Source organism: Rhinolophus hipposideros (genome assembly GCF_964194185.1).
Source record: "Rhinolophus hipposideros genome assembly, chromosome: 3".
Lineage (NCBI taxonomy): Eukaryota > Metazoa > Chordata > Mammalia > Chiroptera > Rhinolophidae > Rhinolophus > Rhinolophus hipposideros.
In genome coordinates, this window is record NC_138049.1 from 39,717,147 (window position 1) to 39,734,076 (window position 16,930).

At 34.9% G+C, this 16,930-nt stretch overlaps 1 protein-coding gene and 1 pseudogene across 2 annotated transcripts in view; one reads left to right on the forward strand and one right to left on the reverse strand.

The window, feature by feature from the left end:
• Positions 1 to 16,930, forward strand: part of CEP85L (centrosomal protein 85L) — a 110,489-nt gene that overhangs the window by 68,651 nt on the left and 24,908 nt on the right. Inside the window, exons 4-6 of the mRNA XM_081044778.1 lie at positions 1,306 to 1,427; positions 4,658 to 4,775; positions 10,633 to 10,812. Coding sequence (XP_080900904.1) covers positions 1,306 to 1,427; positions 4,658 to 4,775; positions 10,633 to 10,812 — 420 coding nt within the window. The remainder of the gene's footprint in view (positions 1 to 1,305; positions 1,428 to 4,657; positions 4,776 to 10,632; positions 10,813 to 16,930) is intronic.
• On the reverse strand, positions 3,111 to 3,894 carry LOC308496097 (protein N-terminal asparagine amidohydrolase-like; annotated as a pseudogene). The gene has a single exon. The product of its transcript is annotated as a protein N-terminal asparagine amidohydrolase-like (transcript).

Genomic DNA, 16,930 nt, shown 5'->3' on the forward strand with positions numbered 1-16,930 from the left:
AAACAACAGAAATGTATTGTCTCACAGTTCTGGAGGCTGGAAGTCCTAAATCAGAAGGTGGCAGCAGAAGTTGGTTCCTTCTGGGGCTGTGAAGAAGATTCTGTTTCAGGCTGACTGTCCAGTGGTTTTCTGGCGTCTTTTGTGTTCCTTGGCTTGCAGATGCATCACTATAATGTCTGCTTTCATTTCCACATGATGTTCTTTCTGTCTCTTTACATGGGCTTCCCTCTGTGTATGTCTATTGTCAGGTTTCCCCGTTTCCTGGGACACCAGTCACATTGGATTAGGACACACCCTAATTACTTCATCTTGGCTATGTCTACAAAGACCCTATTTCCAAATAAGTTTATAGTGAGGTATTGGGAGTTAGGACTTTAACATATCTTTTTGAGGGGACACAGTCCAATCCATAACACAAGTATTAAATTATGTTTTTGTTTCAGTGATAGAAATTTGAGGATATCTGTCAAATTGGTTTTTATTGTTGTTGATTTCTTTTAAATATCTGAAATATTTCTTAAATTCTAAGCAGATTACCGGAGGGTAAGAGGGGCAAGATGAAGGTAAATGGGGTCAAATATATGGTGATGGAAGGATAGCTGACTCTGGGTGGTGAACACACAATGTGATATATAGATGATGTATTACAGAATTGTACACTTGAAACCTATGTAATTTTACTATCTGTGGTCACCCCAATAAAATTTAATTCAAAAAAATTTTGAGCAGATGTTTTTTCTAAATATGATACTATTTACCCTGGAGACTAGTAATCATCTAGATTATCTGCTTAAGCGTATTTTCTATGGGTATATTTACTACTTTGTAAAAATATTTTAACTTTTGAAACTTTAATGTAGTTAATCGATGATGTGATGAATGACAGTTTGAAGTCTGAATGCTACAGGTATTGTATTTCCTTGTGGAAACCCAGTAATATTTGTATAGTCTAGCCATGGTACATTATTTTATTGTACTCTTTCCTTAGGAAATGATTAATCTCTTATTTCCAGAAAGCTTCCACAAGATAATGAGAACAAGATCTTATATATAGTATTATAATAAGCCAGATTAAATGTTCTGTTGTCACTGATTCTTCGTTAGGCTTGTACATTTACTTTGAAACTTCTTTGAAAATTTTCAAGTTATGTTGTATTCACAAATGTGATTTCAAGTAATCTTTTTAAAAAATCAAAAGAAGAGTTCTGTTTTTTTAATGAAAATCATTGGGAAAATATTAGATGCTATACAAATATTTCCTTTAGACGTTTTCAGTATGCTAATAGTATAAACATATTTGTGCAGATTTTGACTGGATCATCTCGTCCAAGTTATTCACCTTCTGGCTATCAGGATTTCACGAAGTGGGAATCAATGCTGAAAATAAAAGAAGGACTCCTAAGGCAGAAAGAAATTGTAATTGACAGGTGAGTCTATCTTTTAAATACTAAATATATTTCAGGCATGCAGAAATGTAGATGAAAAAAAATACCTTTGTATCTACGACGTAGAGTTTAAAAAAAATAGAACCTTACAAATGCATTAATGTCTCATGTCTGTGCTTCCCTGATTCCAGTCCCTTTAAGAACCACTATCAGAAATGAGGGTTGGTTGGTTGGTCTGTCTGTCTGTCTTCTACCATCCTTCCATTTACGTGAGAGTCATTATTTGAAAACTCCTCTTCTTCTTTGTACATGTATCAAGTTAGCTGCAATGCTAATTAACTGTCAGAGCTTCCACATAGTGTCTTTGTATTTTACACTTGGGGACTATCAAATTGCAAGGCTACTTTAATTTCCTTTAACTAATGTATGTTAGATACGAAGACACGGAAACTATGAAAATCATGAATCTTTAAAATTAAATGAATTAGAGATAAGAATTTTGGAAATTTGGGGGGACGTTCTAAAAATTTTTCATGTTTGAATACCAAAGCCCTGAAAAAAAATTCTGTCTTCTAATTATTTTGAGCAATAAACCTTAATATTACTTAATTATATTAGCTATAATGTATATTGGGTCCACATTATTTATATATACTTTTGAGATAATTAAACACGTTATGTATCATAGTAATTGAGAAATAGTTTGAGGAGGTATTTTTTTTCTTAATCTATGGTTACCACTTATTTTCATGTGCTAATATGGAATAAAGTAGTAAACATTTTAGCTTTGAAATTAAACCAAACTCAAACCTTTAAGTATACTTAATAGTTGAAATTTCAGAAGATTTTGCTTACAAATGTATCCGTATTAAGCAAGGCCTACTGGAACATGGTAAACTAGAGCATGGGCATCTGGACTTTCTTATTCACTACTATGTACTCTACTGTCTTGAACAGAGGCTGGTACATAGTATATGCTTAATGCTTGATACTTCTTAAAGGAATGAGGATCATAGAAGAGAGTTTCAATTGACTTTATGAAAAAGCTATTTAAAAATATTTGAGATTTCTAATCCAAGTGAATTTTATATATGAATAATTACAGACCCAGCTGGATTTTATTTGGAACACTTATAATTTAATTCATTGTACGTTCTTGAAATTAATACTTTTCTATTTTATTTTTTTAAAAATTGTTTTTCCATTATAGTTGACATACAGTGGTATATTAGTTTCAGGGGTACAACTTAGTGATTATATGTTTATATACCTCATAAAGTGATTACCCCGATAAGTCGAGTACCCATCTGGCACCATACATGCATAGTTATTATAATATTGACTATATTCCCTATGCTATACTTTTTTTAAACAGACCAAAATTCAGACTTTTGTTAATATGGATGTACTTTCCCTCAAGCAGTCAGAATCAATTGACTTTTATTATTTTTTTGAACACCATTATAATTACCATTTTATTACGTATAATAGGTGCCTTAGTCCATTTGCGCTGCTATAACAAAATACCATAGACTGGGTGGCTTTTAAACAACAGAATTTTGTTTCTCCCAGTTGTGGAGGCTGGGAAGTCCAAGATAAGGCACCGGCAGATTCAGTGTCCAGTAAGAGCCAACCTCTTGGGCCATAGCGGGACGTTTACCTTACATGGTAAGAGGGGCAAGCGAGCTCTCTGGGGCATCTTTTTTTTCTTTTTTTTTACAAAATGAGATTTTATTTTGAAAGGCATTTGAAAGACACTGAGTAAGGAAGAACACCTAAGACCCAACAGATGTAGTCTTATTCATATTCTGTCTAACCCTCATCAGTGGTCTGTATTGTGCCAAAAAGTTGCTTTCTTTGGTAATTCCTATTTTCAGCTTCCTGGAGAAGAGATCTTTCCCCATAAGTCATCTACTTTTTTTTACCTTTTTTTTTGTAGAGTAGAGCTTTATTTCCAGGAAACAGCGTGTTTGTTGAAGATGAGTATTTTTAGAAAAATATCAAGGTAGATCTAATATGTTCAACAAAGTGGGGGCTAGGGTGGGGACTCCCCCAGAAGTGAAGTGGAAAGGTTCTCTAGTATTTTCTTATCATCTTGCTGCGACCAGTCATCCCCATGTGGAGACGGCATCCAGGAATACGGTCCTGTACGGAGCTGTTCTGTCTTTGCATCATAAATACTAATCATCTGTCCTCCTGTTAAAGCCCATGCAGCACGCAGCGCCTCCTCTGGACCTCGATCTTAGAAGGAGGCTCTGTAAATCTCTGGCATAAGTTTTAATGTTGACAGCAGTGCTGTAAATTATTGGAAAGTGGTTTTCATTTTCTTCCTGGTCATTTAGTTCTGTCACATATAATGTCACTAAGTGAATGTCATCTTGTCTGTCAAATTCACTAAGAAGTTGATGAGTAAGTTTTTGTGACAACTGCCTGTCATTGAAGCTGCCCTTGAGGTGTACGCCCAGCCTTCCACATTTAGCATGGTCGGAAAGCATTTTATGGAGTTCATGATCAAGGGGACCTCAGCTTTGGTGTTGGTTCCATCACAGTGTATCAAGCAGGTAGCCCATTACCTGTGTGCCCTTAGCACCACAGTGTGACACGTGTAGAATCAGCAGAACCTGGAATGGAGATGGAGCCATCCTATGGGGAGGTCACTGCAATCTCATTTTGCTGAACATACAGAAGGTCCTGGAGTCCCACTTCTTCCACAGACTGACCTCTGAGAAGTCAGACTCTTTCCTCCAGAAGCGGGTGAGCTCCCCGGCGGACTGCGGCAGTCACACTCGCTGCCCATCGACCGACCGCAGGAGCAGCATCACGGAGGCTGGCGGCCACTGCGGGCTGCTCGCCGCCCCCTGGGGCATCTTTTATAAGGACACTAATTGCATATGTGAGGGTTCTGCCCTCATGACCTAATGATCTCCCAAAGCTTCCTACCTTCTGAAACCATCACATTGGGCATTAGGATTTACTGTATGAAATTTGGGGAGACACATTCAGTCTTTGGCAGTAGACAATTAAAATTGTCTATTAAAATGTATATTCTTCAATTTTGCATATTGTAGGATACCAAGGAAAACCAGTGTCACCCTAGTAAATTTAATTAAAAAAATTCAAACTCATTCAAGTTCAGTTTCTTATTATGAATTTTAAGATCAATAATACTTTCAACTCTTATGTCAAATTATTAGAATACTGAAACTTTTGCTTTTAACTATCTCTTAGAAAAGTATATTTTTTATAATGTAACCTCAATTTATGATTTGCAGGCAGAAGCAACAAATTACCCACTTACACGAGAGGATAAGAGATAATGAATTACGGGCACAACATGCCATGTTAGGACACTATGTAAATTGTGAAGATTCTTATATGGCTAGTTTGCAGGTAAGATTATAGAAGATTTTGCAGTTGTTTTATTAGTAAAGCATGTGTTAATTTTATACTTAGCTTGTAAGATTAGGATGGTTTTTGAATTAATAACATTCACATGGTTCATGTTTATATGTGTAGTAAAAGATATCCAAGTACTGTCTTTCGTCTGCTTTTGTCTGTCCAGTTCACACCCTCTCAAACATACATACAGGAACTACTGTTAGCAATTTCTAGTATATTCTTCCAGAGTTGATACGTATCACCAGCAGATAAAAATGTATTTTATCCCCCTACTTTCACAGAAAACATCAAAATGTATATGTTATCTGGTACCTTGTGTTTTTTTCCCTCTATATTATATAAAATTATATAAAATACAATGATTATTTTCATATCATTACATAGACAATTTCCCTTTCTTTTGCTTTTACAACTGCTTGATTTCTCATTTTATGGAGATAGCATAATTTATTCAGCCTGTTCTTACTCATCAAAATTTGGTAGTTTTCTGGTTTGAGTCTATATAAATAAGGTCGTGAAGATTAATCTTTTTTAAACATTCTTTTGCTCATTGCAAGTATTTTTGTAAGTGAAATTTCTAGGCATTGTATGAGTTGGTAAGTTTAATGATATTGTCAAATTGCTGTCGAGGGGAGCTTGTTCTAATTTTTAGCTCCTACCAGCAGTGTATAAGACAATCCGCTCTCAACTCACAGCCGGCTGAGTGTGTTATCAAACTTTGAGTTTTTTGCCCTTCTAGTAAGTTAATATAAAGGGTAGAGTGAAAGAGTTATTTTCTTATGTTGTTTTTTTCATTTCTTTTGTGTTAAAATACATATAACATAAAATTTACTATCTTAACCATTTTTAAGCATACAGTTCAGTGATGTTAAATACATTAATTCTATTGTGCACTACCATCCATCTCTAGGGCTCTTTTCCTCTTATAAAAACTGAAACTCTGTACCCACCAAGCAGTACCCCCTTATTTTCTTCCCCAACTCCTGACATTTACCATTCTACTTTCTGTCTCTATAATTTTCATTGCTTCAAGTATCTCATGTTAAGTGGAATCATACAGTATTTGCCTTTTTGTGACTGGATTATTTTACTTAGCACAATGCCCTCAAAGTTCATCCACATTGAAGCATGTGTCAGAATTTCGTTACTTTTAAGGCTGAATAATACTAAATTGTAATGTATATCACATTTTGCTAATCCATTCACGGCAGTGGATACTTGGGTTGCTCCCATATTTTAGTTTTAGTGAGTAATGTTACTATGAACATATTTTATATTTTTTATTTGAACATTGGTGTACAAATATCTCTTTGAGACCCTACTTTGAATTCTTTTGAGTATATACAGAAGTGGAATTGCTAGATCATATGGTAATTCAATTTTTAATTTTTTTGAGGAACTACCATCCTGTTTTCCACAGTGGCTACACCATATTACATTCCCACCAACAGTGTACAAGTATTCCATTTTTCTACGTTATTGCCAACACTTGTTATTTTCTGTTTTTTTGATAGTAGCCATCCCAATGGATATGAGGGTAGTATCTCATTGTAGTTTTAATTTGCATTTCCCTAATGATAGTGATATTGAACATCTTTTCATGTGCTTATTGGCCATTTATATACAGGCACACCTTGGAGATACTACAGGTTCCATTTCAGACCACCGCAATAAAGCGAGTACCACATATAAAGCAAGTTATATGAGTTTCTGGTTTCCCAATACATATGCAAGTTATGTTTATACTTTACTGTAATTTGTTAAGTGTGCAATAGCATTATGTCTAAAAAACAGTGCACCTACCCAATTAAAAAGTACTTCATTGCTAAAAAGTACTAACCATCATCTGAGCCTCTTTGAAAAATAGTGCCCTTAGAATTGACACAAACTTTCAATTTGTAAAAAATGAAATATCTGCCAAGCACAATAATGAGAAGCACAATAAAATGAGATATGCCTGTATCTTCTTTGGAGAAATGTCTATTCAAGTCCTCTGCCCATTTTTGATTCCCATTGTTTGTTTTACTGTTGTTGAGTTTTAAAAGTTCTCTATGTATTTTGGATATTAATCTCTTATCAGATATGATTTGCAAAATTTTTTTCCATTCTGTGAGTTACCTTTTTACTCTGTTATAGTGTCTTTTCATGTACGAAATATCTTCATTTTTATAAAGTCCAATTTGTCTACTTTTTTTTTTTGCCTATGCCTTTGTTGTCATATTCAAGAAATTATTGCCAATTCCAGTGTCATGAAGCTTTTGCTGTATGTTTTCTTCTAAGAGTTTTATACTTTTAGATCTTACGTTTAGGTTTTTGATACATTTCAAGTTCTTTTTTGTATGTGATCTTAGATAAGGGTCCAACTTCATTTTTTGCATGTGGATAATCCAGTTTTCCCAGAACCAATTGTTGAAAAGACTGTCTCATCCTCATTGACTAGTCTTGGCACCTCGTCAGAATCATTTGACCACATATGCAAGGGTTTATTTTTGATAACAGGATAGCAGAACAATGCAGTTTCTCTTTATAACTTTATTATTTCGAATATAGGTGTTACTTGAATTATACAGTTACTATCCAAAGCAAGTACAATTTAATGTTTATCTGAAAGCAAAGCAAATACTTTTTGACACAGCATCAGGCCAGTAGAGGGCTCTCCAAGTCAGTCAGCAAGAACAAATGGAAATAACTGGAAGGATATGGAAAAGGGGGCTACTAAAAATATTAGAAGGATTTTAAATTATGCGGAGAATTAAAATATTGTTGAGAAATTTGATTTTAAAAGATAAAAGCAGTTGATAAAAGGGAATATTCTAAATATTAAATGGATATGATTAATATATAAAATAAACTTTTTTCATCAGATAGCTGTAGAGAGCTGATTAAATGGCAGCAGTTAGAAGAAACAACAAATATGATAATAAAATATTTCTTTAGCAAGGGAATTTTTACCTTGGATCTATGAGCAATGTTATTTTTAATGCACAGCATTTGTATATGCACATTTGTAGGTTGTGTGATACTCAGACAAAGTAGGTAAAGGCTGAAAAAATCTTATTAAATGTAGAAATTAAAGCATTCTGGCTTCAGACTTTTTATTTGTTTAATTTTTTCTAGAGGTTCAGTTACAGCTTTTCTTGCTACAAAACTCATTTCTGTAGTGCAAGTATGCTCATATACAAATGGTAAATAGGGGAATGATGTCAGTATAGTTTTGAAGTCTCATTGGTTCATAAGTGGTCCATTCCTGCCAGGCAAGGGAATTAGAATAGTGGGAGTAAAATTAGAATCTATGGCAGACTGCAGAAAAGACCTAGGCTCACCTACTGCATTGGCAACATAAGCCTCTATAAGCTTCATTTTAAGAAAACTATGAGTCCCTGTACTTTCTTAACAGGTGCACTCCCTTCTGTAGTGGTTTGTATGCAAGTCCTTTATCAGATGTGTCTTTTGCAAATATTTTCCCCCACTGTGTGACCTGATAATTGTCTTTGGCAGAGGAGAAAATTTAAATGAAGTCCAGCTTAATTGTTTTCTTTCATGGGTCATGTCTTAGGCAGTGCTTTCAAAAGTCATTGCTATATTCAAGGTCATATTTTGATGCTCTGTTATTAGGCACATAAACATTAAGGGCTGTTATATCTTCTTAGAGTATTGACCCTTTTATCATTATGTTATGCTCCTCTTGATCCCTGATAACTTTCCTTGCTCTAAAGTCTGCTTTGTCTGAAATTGATACAGCTATTCCAGCTTTCTTTTGATTGGTGTTAGCATGATATATCTTTCCCATCCCTTTTAATCTACATGTGTCTTTATATTTAAGGTGGGTTTTTTAAAAATATTTTTTTTATTTTTCAGTTACAGTTGACATGAGGTGTGATCGAACAATTTAGTGAATGTTTAAATAAAAATATTACAGTAAAAGACACATTGCCATTAATTCCCCTCATAATTCTCCTCCTTGCTTTGAACACACTTATCCCGTCATTCTTGCCACTTACTGAAGCAGTTCTGGAAGTCCTCTTTCGTGAGTGTCTTTAGCTGTGCTGTCATGGCTGCCTTGATGTTCTGAATCATTTTGACTTTGGGAAAGAGCCAGAAGTTGCACAGTGCCATATCCGGTGAATAAGGGGGATGAGGACACACTGCATGATTTTGTATAACTGAAATTGCCATACCAGAAGCTCTGTGTGACACAGTGTCTTTCCGTTGTGATCACAAAATATGGTGAATGCTGCTGCTGAGTGCCATCCAACGGAAAGGCAGGGATATTCAGTATGGGAAACGGCACATCAAACCTTAGTAACAGTGTGTGACAAGTTTCAACTTATTCGATGTAGTCAGTTGGGTGTGAGCTATGGTTGAGGGAAGGTGTGTTTTAGACTGTGCCATAAATCATCCTCTATCATGACAACGCTCTGTGTCATACATCGTTTCTGGTATATGGCAGTTTTTGTCAAATAAAAACATTATGGTGTGTCCTCATCCACCTTATTCACCGGGTCTGGTACCATGTGACTTCTAGATCCTCCCAAGTCAAAATGACTTGACATCAAAGTAGCCACGACAGCGCAACTAAAGACACTCATGAAAGAGGAGTCTTTTTGAGGGCGATTAATGGTGGCATGGTTTTTACTGTAATAAATTTTTTTAGTTTAAATATTCACTGTATTTTTAATCATACCTTGTACAATATTATATTAGTTCCAGGTGTACGACACAGTGATCAGATATTTATGTAACTTATGAGCTGATCACCATGATAAATCTAGTACCCATTTGACACCATAACATATTTATTACAATATTATTGACTCTTCCCTACGCTATAGTTTACATCCCCATGACTATTTTGTAACTACCAATTTGTACTTCTTAATCCCTCCCCTTTTCCTCCCATCCCCCCAAAACCCTTCCATGTGGCAACCCTCAAAATGTTATCTCTATGAGTTTGTTGTTTTCTTTGTTGGGCTTACTCAGTATAATACTCTCTAGGTCCATCCATGTTTGTGCAGATGGCAAGATTTCATTGTTTTTTTATGGTTGAGTAGTATTATCTTGTGTGTATGTACCACCTCTTCTCTATCCATTCATTCATAAATGGACACCCAGGTTGCCTCCGTATCTTGACTACCGTGTTTCCCCGAAAATAAGACCTAGCCAGGCAATTAACTCTAATGCATCTTTTGGAGCAAAAATTAATGAGACCTGGTCTCATATCACATGATATCATACCATACCCATAACCATACCCATACCCATACCCATACCCATACCATAGACCTAGTCTTCTATTATAGTAAAATAGCCTGCGTCTTATATTAATTTTTGCTCCAAAAGAATCATTAGAGCTGATTGTTCGGCTAGGTCTTATTTTCAGGGAAACACGGTATCGTAAAGCTGCAGTGAACATATGTATGCACATGTCCCTTCAAAGTAGTATTTTGGATTTCTTCAGATAAATACCCAGAAGTGGGATTAAGTCTGTGTTCTTCAAGACCTAGTTCAAGTTATATAGAGGCATCTAGATATATATGCATGTATATGTATGTGTATATATGTGTATGTGTATACACACGCACACACACACACACACACACACACACACCTATAAAGCCTTACCATAGTTACTACACATTCAACTATCTTAGTACTTTGCCAGTTTCATTGTGGTTTTTGTGTGACAATTTATTAAACTGGTGCTGAGTTGGAATTTATGCCAAGGCCTGTTTGTTGCTAAAACCTGTATTTACTTACTCTTTGTACTACACCTCATTTCCCGTTTCTTTCCATGTGTTCTAAACAAGTAAGCTTTTAAAGTCTTAACTTTTTTTTTCTTTTCCAATAGCCACAATATGAGAACACTTCACTCCAGACTCCATATTCAGATCAGTCAGTGTGCAATTCCCAGCAAGAGGAACTGGAACAAAAGCTTGCATCTACTGAGAAAGAGGTTTTACAGCTTAATCAGTTTCTCAAACAAAGAATAAGCCAATTTACTGAAGAGAAGAAGAAATTGGAGGAAAAGGTAGGTATTTTTAATAAAGTTAAATTAGGTCAACAACATTCCTTTAACATATAATTTATTTGTCATCTACTCTATGCCAGATATCATACCAGGCTGTAAATTTGTATTGAGTGATTAGTTTTATAGTAATCTTTGAGAAATCCTATCTACAAAAATCCAGGGATTTTCTTGAGGGATAAAAATACCACAGGAAATTATATTTTTATAACTAATAGGGAAAACTTTGTAAAAGTTAGTTGCCTACACTGATGTGTGATACCAGTAAATTGTTCTCTTTTTCATTTTGGGGCCCTGTTTCTTTGTCATGTTGGGCATGAAGGATTGATAGATGAAATAAGGGTGGTCTTTCTTTCATAAGCAAATGACGTAAAGTTATTTAGGCTGACGCCCCTGATTCAGAATAAGTAGTTAAAAGCCAAGTACCTATTTATACTCAATATATCTGTGCATTTATTTGATTTTTATGCCTGTGTTAAAGTATCTTTACAAATTTCATCTCACTCCTTTATAACATTATTAAAGATAATGTAGGATACTTGCTATCCCTAATTTACTGAAGAGGTACAGATCCTTAAGCTTGTGTAGATTCTCTCTTGATATACTCAGCTTATTATTCTATAAACTGAATCTTCTTCTATTCAAGTGATCTTGAAGCAGGTCACCATGATTTCTGCAGGGAGATTTGGAGCTATTAGTAGAAAACTGACACTGTGTGTGTGTGTGTGTGTGTGTGTGTGTGTGTGTGTGTGTATGAGTTAAATTTTTTATCTTCCAAAAACGGACAGAAATTTTACATTGTTTCTCTTTCTAGCAGTAAGATGTATTTATCTTGGCTGACTTCAAAGTAACTTAGGTACCTATTTATTCTCTATATTTTGGGGGCTTCATACAATACCATAATTTGGAGAGCTAAGGAAATATTCATGGGTCATACAGATGTAGGAGGGATTAAAATATTTTCTCACCTAAGTCTTGTTAATTAAAAGATTGTGTCAAAATTATGATTCAGTGGATACAATTTTAAAATTTATTTTTGTTCTATCTAAATTTTTTCTTTTATTACTTTTGGTGTACAGTGCTTAATAAAATTGATTTATATACTAACTATATATTTGACAGCTCCTACTTGGATGTCAAAAGTATTTCAAACTTTTCATGTCCAAAATACAATTCTTAGCTTGCCTCTGACTGCCCTATTGTTCTGAAATGAAACAAAATAAAATTTTCTTCAGTGTGTATTACCATATATTCAGTTACTCATGCTAGGAAGTTTACTAAGCCTAATCAAGCTTGTCTTCTAAATATTTATAGACTCTGTCCAACACTACTAGCATGGTTCAAGTTATCATACCTTGGCAAAGCTCTTGTAATAGACTCTTCATTGGTGTCTCTGAATTTACTCTTGCCCTATCTGCTGTTTCCCTCCCTCCACTTTTTTTGTAGTATTGTAATTCTGTGTATTTTATGTATTATATTTTTTTTAAATTGAAGCATAATTTATATACAGTTTCATGTACAGATTTTGGGTGTTCAGTTTGACAAGTATTGCTAATCGTATGTACCCATATAACTACTATCGAAAATGAAACACAAAACATTTCAATCACCAAGAAGTTCCCTTGTGCTTCTTTCTCATAAGTTTCCTTTTCTTCTCTGAAACACTTTTTTATCTCACTATAGATTAGTTTTGAGTCTTATTGAACTTCGTATAAATGGAGTCATACAGTATGCATTCTTTTGTGTCTGTTTCCTTTCACTCAATGTTTTAGAGACTTATTTATATTGTTGCATGTATTGGTAGTTTGTTCTTATCAATTGTTGAGTTACATTTCATTATATAGATAGACCACAGTGTATCTACTCTCCTACTCTCATGGATATCTGGATTGTTTGCAGTTTGGGGAAATTATAAATAAGGCTGCTGTGAACATTCTTGTACCAGATTCTTTGTATACATATGTTTCCCTGTCTCTTGGGTAAACTCCTAAGAGTGGCATTTCTGGGTCATACAGTTCATAGGGTAGATATTTAATTTACAGGAAACTCCCTAAATTCTTCTTAGTGTTATAGCATTTAACACATCCAGTATTAATGTATGAGTATTCCAGGTGCTCCATAGCCTCCCAAATCCATTCTTGATAGTGTGGAAGACTGAACATTTTAAAAGAAGAACCAGTCATTTCACGTACTTGGTTAAAACCTGTCAATGCCATCTCATTGTCTTCAAAATAAGAATCAAATTCTTCCCATGACCTGAAAGACCCTTCCTAATTGTATAGCCTATGCTCTTCCAATCTTCTGGTACACTGTGTGGTACAGTGTCTCACAGTTGCTTAAACAAGTCAGGCTTTGTTTCTGGTATCAGGTTCTTTACCCGGTAAATGCTTGGCTCTCTCCTCCCACTCACCAGGTACCTATTTACGTTGTCAAGTCTCCACTTAAATATCTTTACTTTTCAACCCCTCCTTTTATATGCCTAGAGCATTTTGTTCTTTTTTTCCCAGTACTTAACACATTTTTGAACAATCATTTTTTTTCATATTTCTCTGTAAGCTCCATAAAGGCAGGGACGTACCTGAATGTGTCACACTATAGCATATGTAGCACCAGCCATGGTGTCTGGAATATTGAATGAATGAATGAATGAATGAATGAATGAATGAATGAATGAATAAAATGAATGAATGAATGAATGAATGAATGAATATGCTTTCAAGTGATTTTTGCCAAGAAAGAAGAAAAGGGAATGAGATAACCCCAACAAAGGACTGGGGAAAGACTAATTAGAGCTGTCAAAGAGATGAGATAGGGGGCTGATGGATCAAATTCTTAAGAAAAGTAGGGAAAGGTTGATAACAGACACCGCGATGGAAGGGGTACTCTTAGAAAGGAAGAGAGTAACAGCCTTTTTGTGGAGGGAAGCAATTAAGAATAGAAATGCCTATGCCACGGAAACTTAAGGAAGTGGATGAATGTAGAGGGTAGAGTTTGTATCAGAGGACATGGGGATGACTTAAGTTCTTGAAGGGAGTGTAGAAGCTAGAAAATAAACTCATTGATAATGCATCACCTACACAGCACTTTGGGCCCACATGAGATTGGATTGCATTGTTTCCCTCTGCACTTTGTAATCCTCATTAAGACTGATTCTATGAAAGAAAAACATCTAATGTAATGATCATAATAATAACAGAAGTTACTCTTTAATGAGCTCTTTCTTGTATGTGCCAGACAGCTTGTCGTTAATGTGTATTAAATGTGTTTTCTTATTTAATCCTAATCTTCAGAAAACACTATTAAGTGTATTATACCTATTCCCCCATTTTAAAAAAATGAGGTGACTGAAGCTTTGAGACAAGTAGTTTGAGTAATTAGTCCAGTCTCAGATAGATAGAAATTGCTGAAAAAACTAGGAGTAAAATTCAAGACAGTTTAACTCTACAATTGATAATTATAATGATTTATAAAAACTTTAGAGGAAAACATTTCCTCATTGATCTATTTTGTTCTAATTATTGTATTTAAAATAAAAATAATTTGTTTGTAAACCTCTTCTAAAATAAGGCCCACCTATTGCCTTCTAGGGATGATCTCAGCTTTCATAATACCTCTTTAAAAGGAAAAATCTTAACTTTTTATACATAGAATAAGAAAGATTTATTAGTGATACTTCATTTACCTGGTGGTGATTACTGGAGTTCAAACTTCAGTAACCTCTGTTAATCTGAAACAACACAAAACTTCGAAGTTAAAACAAAACAAAACAAAGAACTTATCATCAGTGAGCATGGCTGAAAAAACAAAAATCCAGAGGTTATTTGTTATCAACTTGTGGTCAACAAATATCAGATGGTATCCAACAGGAGAGTGTTGGCAGAGATTTGTGATCAAGGGCAGCAAGCTTAACATGATAGCAGAGAAGGCAGTTGACCAATCAAAGGAAAAGAAGAAAACTAGGCCATCTCTGTGTAGTAGAAGACAACATGCCTGACCTGTTCCAGTGGCTGCTTTTTGAGGACATCATTGTGTCACATTTAATAATTAAGTATAAATTAGGGAGCAGTTAATAAAAATAGGTTGGTTAGTTATGTTTACTCACCGAGTCATTTGCTAAGGCAAGAGTAGGCTTTGTTGGTGGGCAGTCCAGGCACAGCTGGTGACTAGAGAATTTATGGGAATCTGGTTATTATTAGTGTGGAAGAATTTAAAGAAAATTGTCCCTAATGTTTAGTCAGGCATTCGATACATAAATTTAACTCTGTCTCTGTGACTTGTAGTTAAGTCACTAAAGATCTCTGGGCCTCATATTCAAAAGGGAATTGTATGTTATGGTCTTACAGGTCACCACCACTGCCAACAGTCTGTGAGTTCTAATAAATCACAAGTTAAGTTGTCACACCCGCACATTGGCCTTTCATCCTGAAAAGGCCCCAATAAATAATAGGATTTGTCTGTTTTACGAGTGTTGCTTCTTATCCAAGGTAATAAATGGATCCTAATGTTACTGATAGAATAAATAGATGAAATGAGATGTGATTCAATTTTCCAGTTGAAGTTGTTTTAGTAAAAGTTGTTATACATTGGTCCTGAAAGAAATTAGATAAGGCACGAAAGAAACGAGATTGTGGACAAGTGTTAGTTTTAATGAAATTTGAAAGAGTACTCCATTATACTACACATTCCTGGCATATATTTCCCTGGTGAATATGGGAAAAGACTGTAAAAATATTTTAGAACCCTGTAAGTTTCTAAAAGAATGTTAAAGTAGAAGACTGGCAATTTAAGGTGAATATGAGTCTGTAATTTACTTTTTTGGCAACTGTTTGGGTATATATATATATTGTTTTTAATTGATCTTAAGTATGGAAGAGCTTTGAATATAAGATGAAATTTAAAGATAATGAATTACAGGTACAAAGGTGAAAAAAATTAGCATATAAAAATCTGAGGTTCAGCCTACACAAATTGGGATTTAATAGAATCATGTACTGTATGTGTTGTATAATAGGTGCTTAGCATATGTTATCAGTCCTAAAATGACATTAATGATAAGGCACACCTTAATTTTAGGTAATTTTTAAAAATAAAAAATGGTGCAAGATTAATTATGATGCAATGTCTTAACAATAGGATACTTGAGGTATGGATTGGTCTCACTAGTGCCTTTATCAGTTCCTAAGTTTTTGATAATTTTAGTAAGCCCTCCTAGCTTTGATTACATTGCTTTGGTACATGATAAGCAATTTCTTTGCAAGTTTGTTAGTAACAAAATAACTTTGCTTGTAGGTATCTTCCATTCTTTTGTTTTTAAATAAAATGTTTGATTTTTATCTTTTTTTCTCTACATGCTATATATATTTACAATTACATACATATGTATAATTCTGTTTTTTTATTTTTTTATTTTATTGGGGAATATTGGAGAACAGTGTGTTTCTCCAGGGCCCATCAGCTCCAAGTCATTGTCCTTCATTCTAGTTCTTGAGGGCGCAGCTCAGCTCCAAGTCCAGTCACCGTTTTCAATCTTAGTTGTAGGGGGCGCAGCCCACCATCCCATGTGGGAATTGAACCGGCAACCTTGTTGCGCTCTAACCAACTGAGCCATCTGGGAGCTCAGTGGCAGCTCATTGTCTTCAATCTAGTTGTGGAGGGCGCAGCTCACTGGCCCATAAGGGAATCAAACTGGCAACCCTGTTGTTCAGAGCTCACGCTCTAACCAACTGAGCCATTCGGCCGCGCCCCGTATCTTCCATTCCTGATTCACATAAAATATTGCATGTAGCTTTGGAAGAAATAAAAATTTGAGCCATTCCTCCAGAGAATGACTTGCTTCACTAATTTCGAAATTGTACCCTGCAGCTCTGTTTCTGGGTCTTTCTGGGTATGCAGTAACTTTTTTCAGTGCAAATTATAATGTAACATTTTAAAAGATATTTTAAACATCATTTAAACTCAACACAGTTTAACATATACATATCTAACACTGTTGAAATGTCACCAATATGAATAGCCTTGACCAAATTTACACATGTGCAGGCATTATAAACTATATCATTACTGCTACCTGGCTGACTGCAGTTTATAGGATGCAGTGAAAGGACTGCAGTTTATTTTCTTG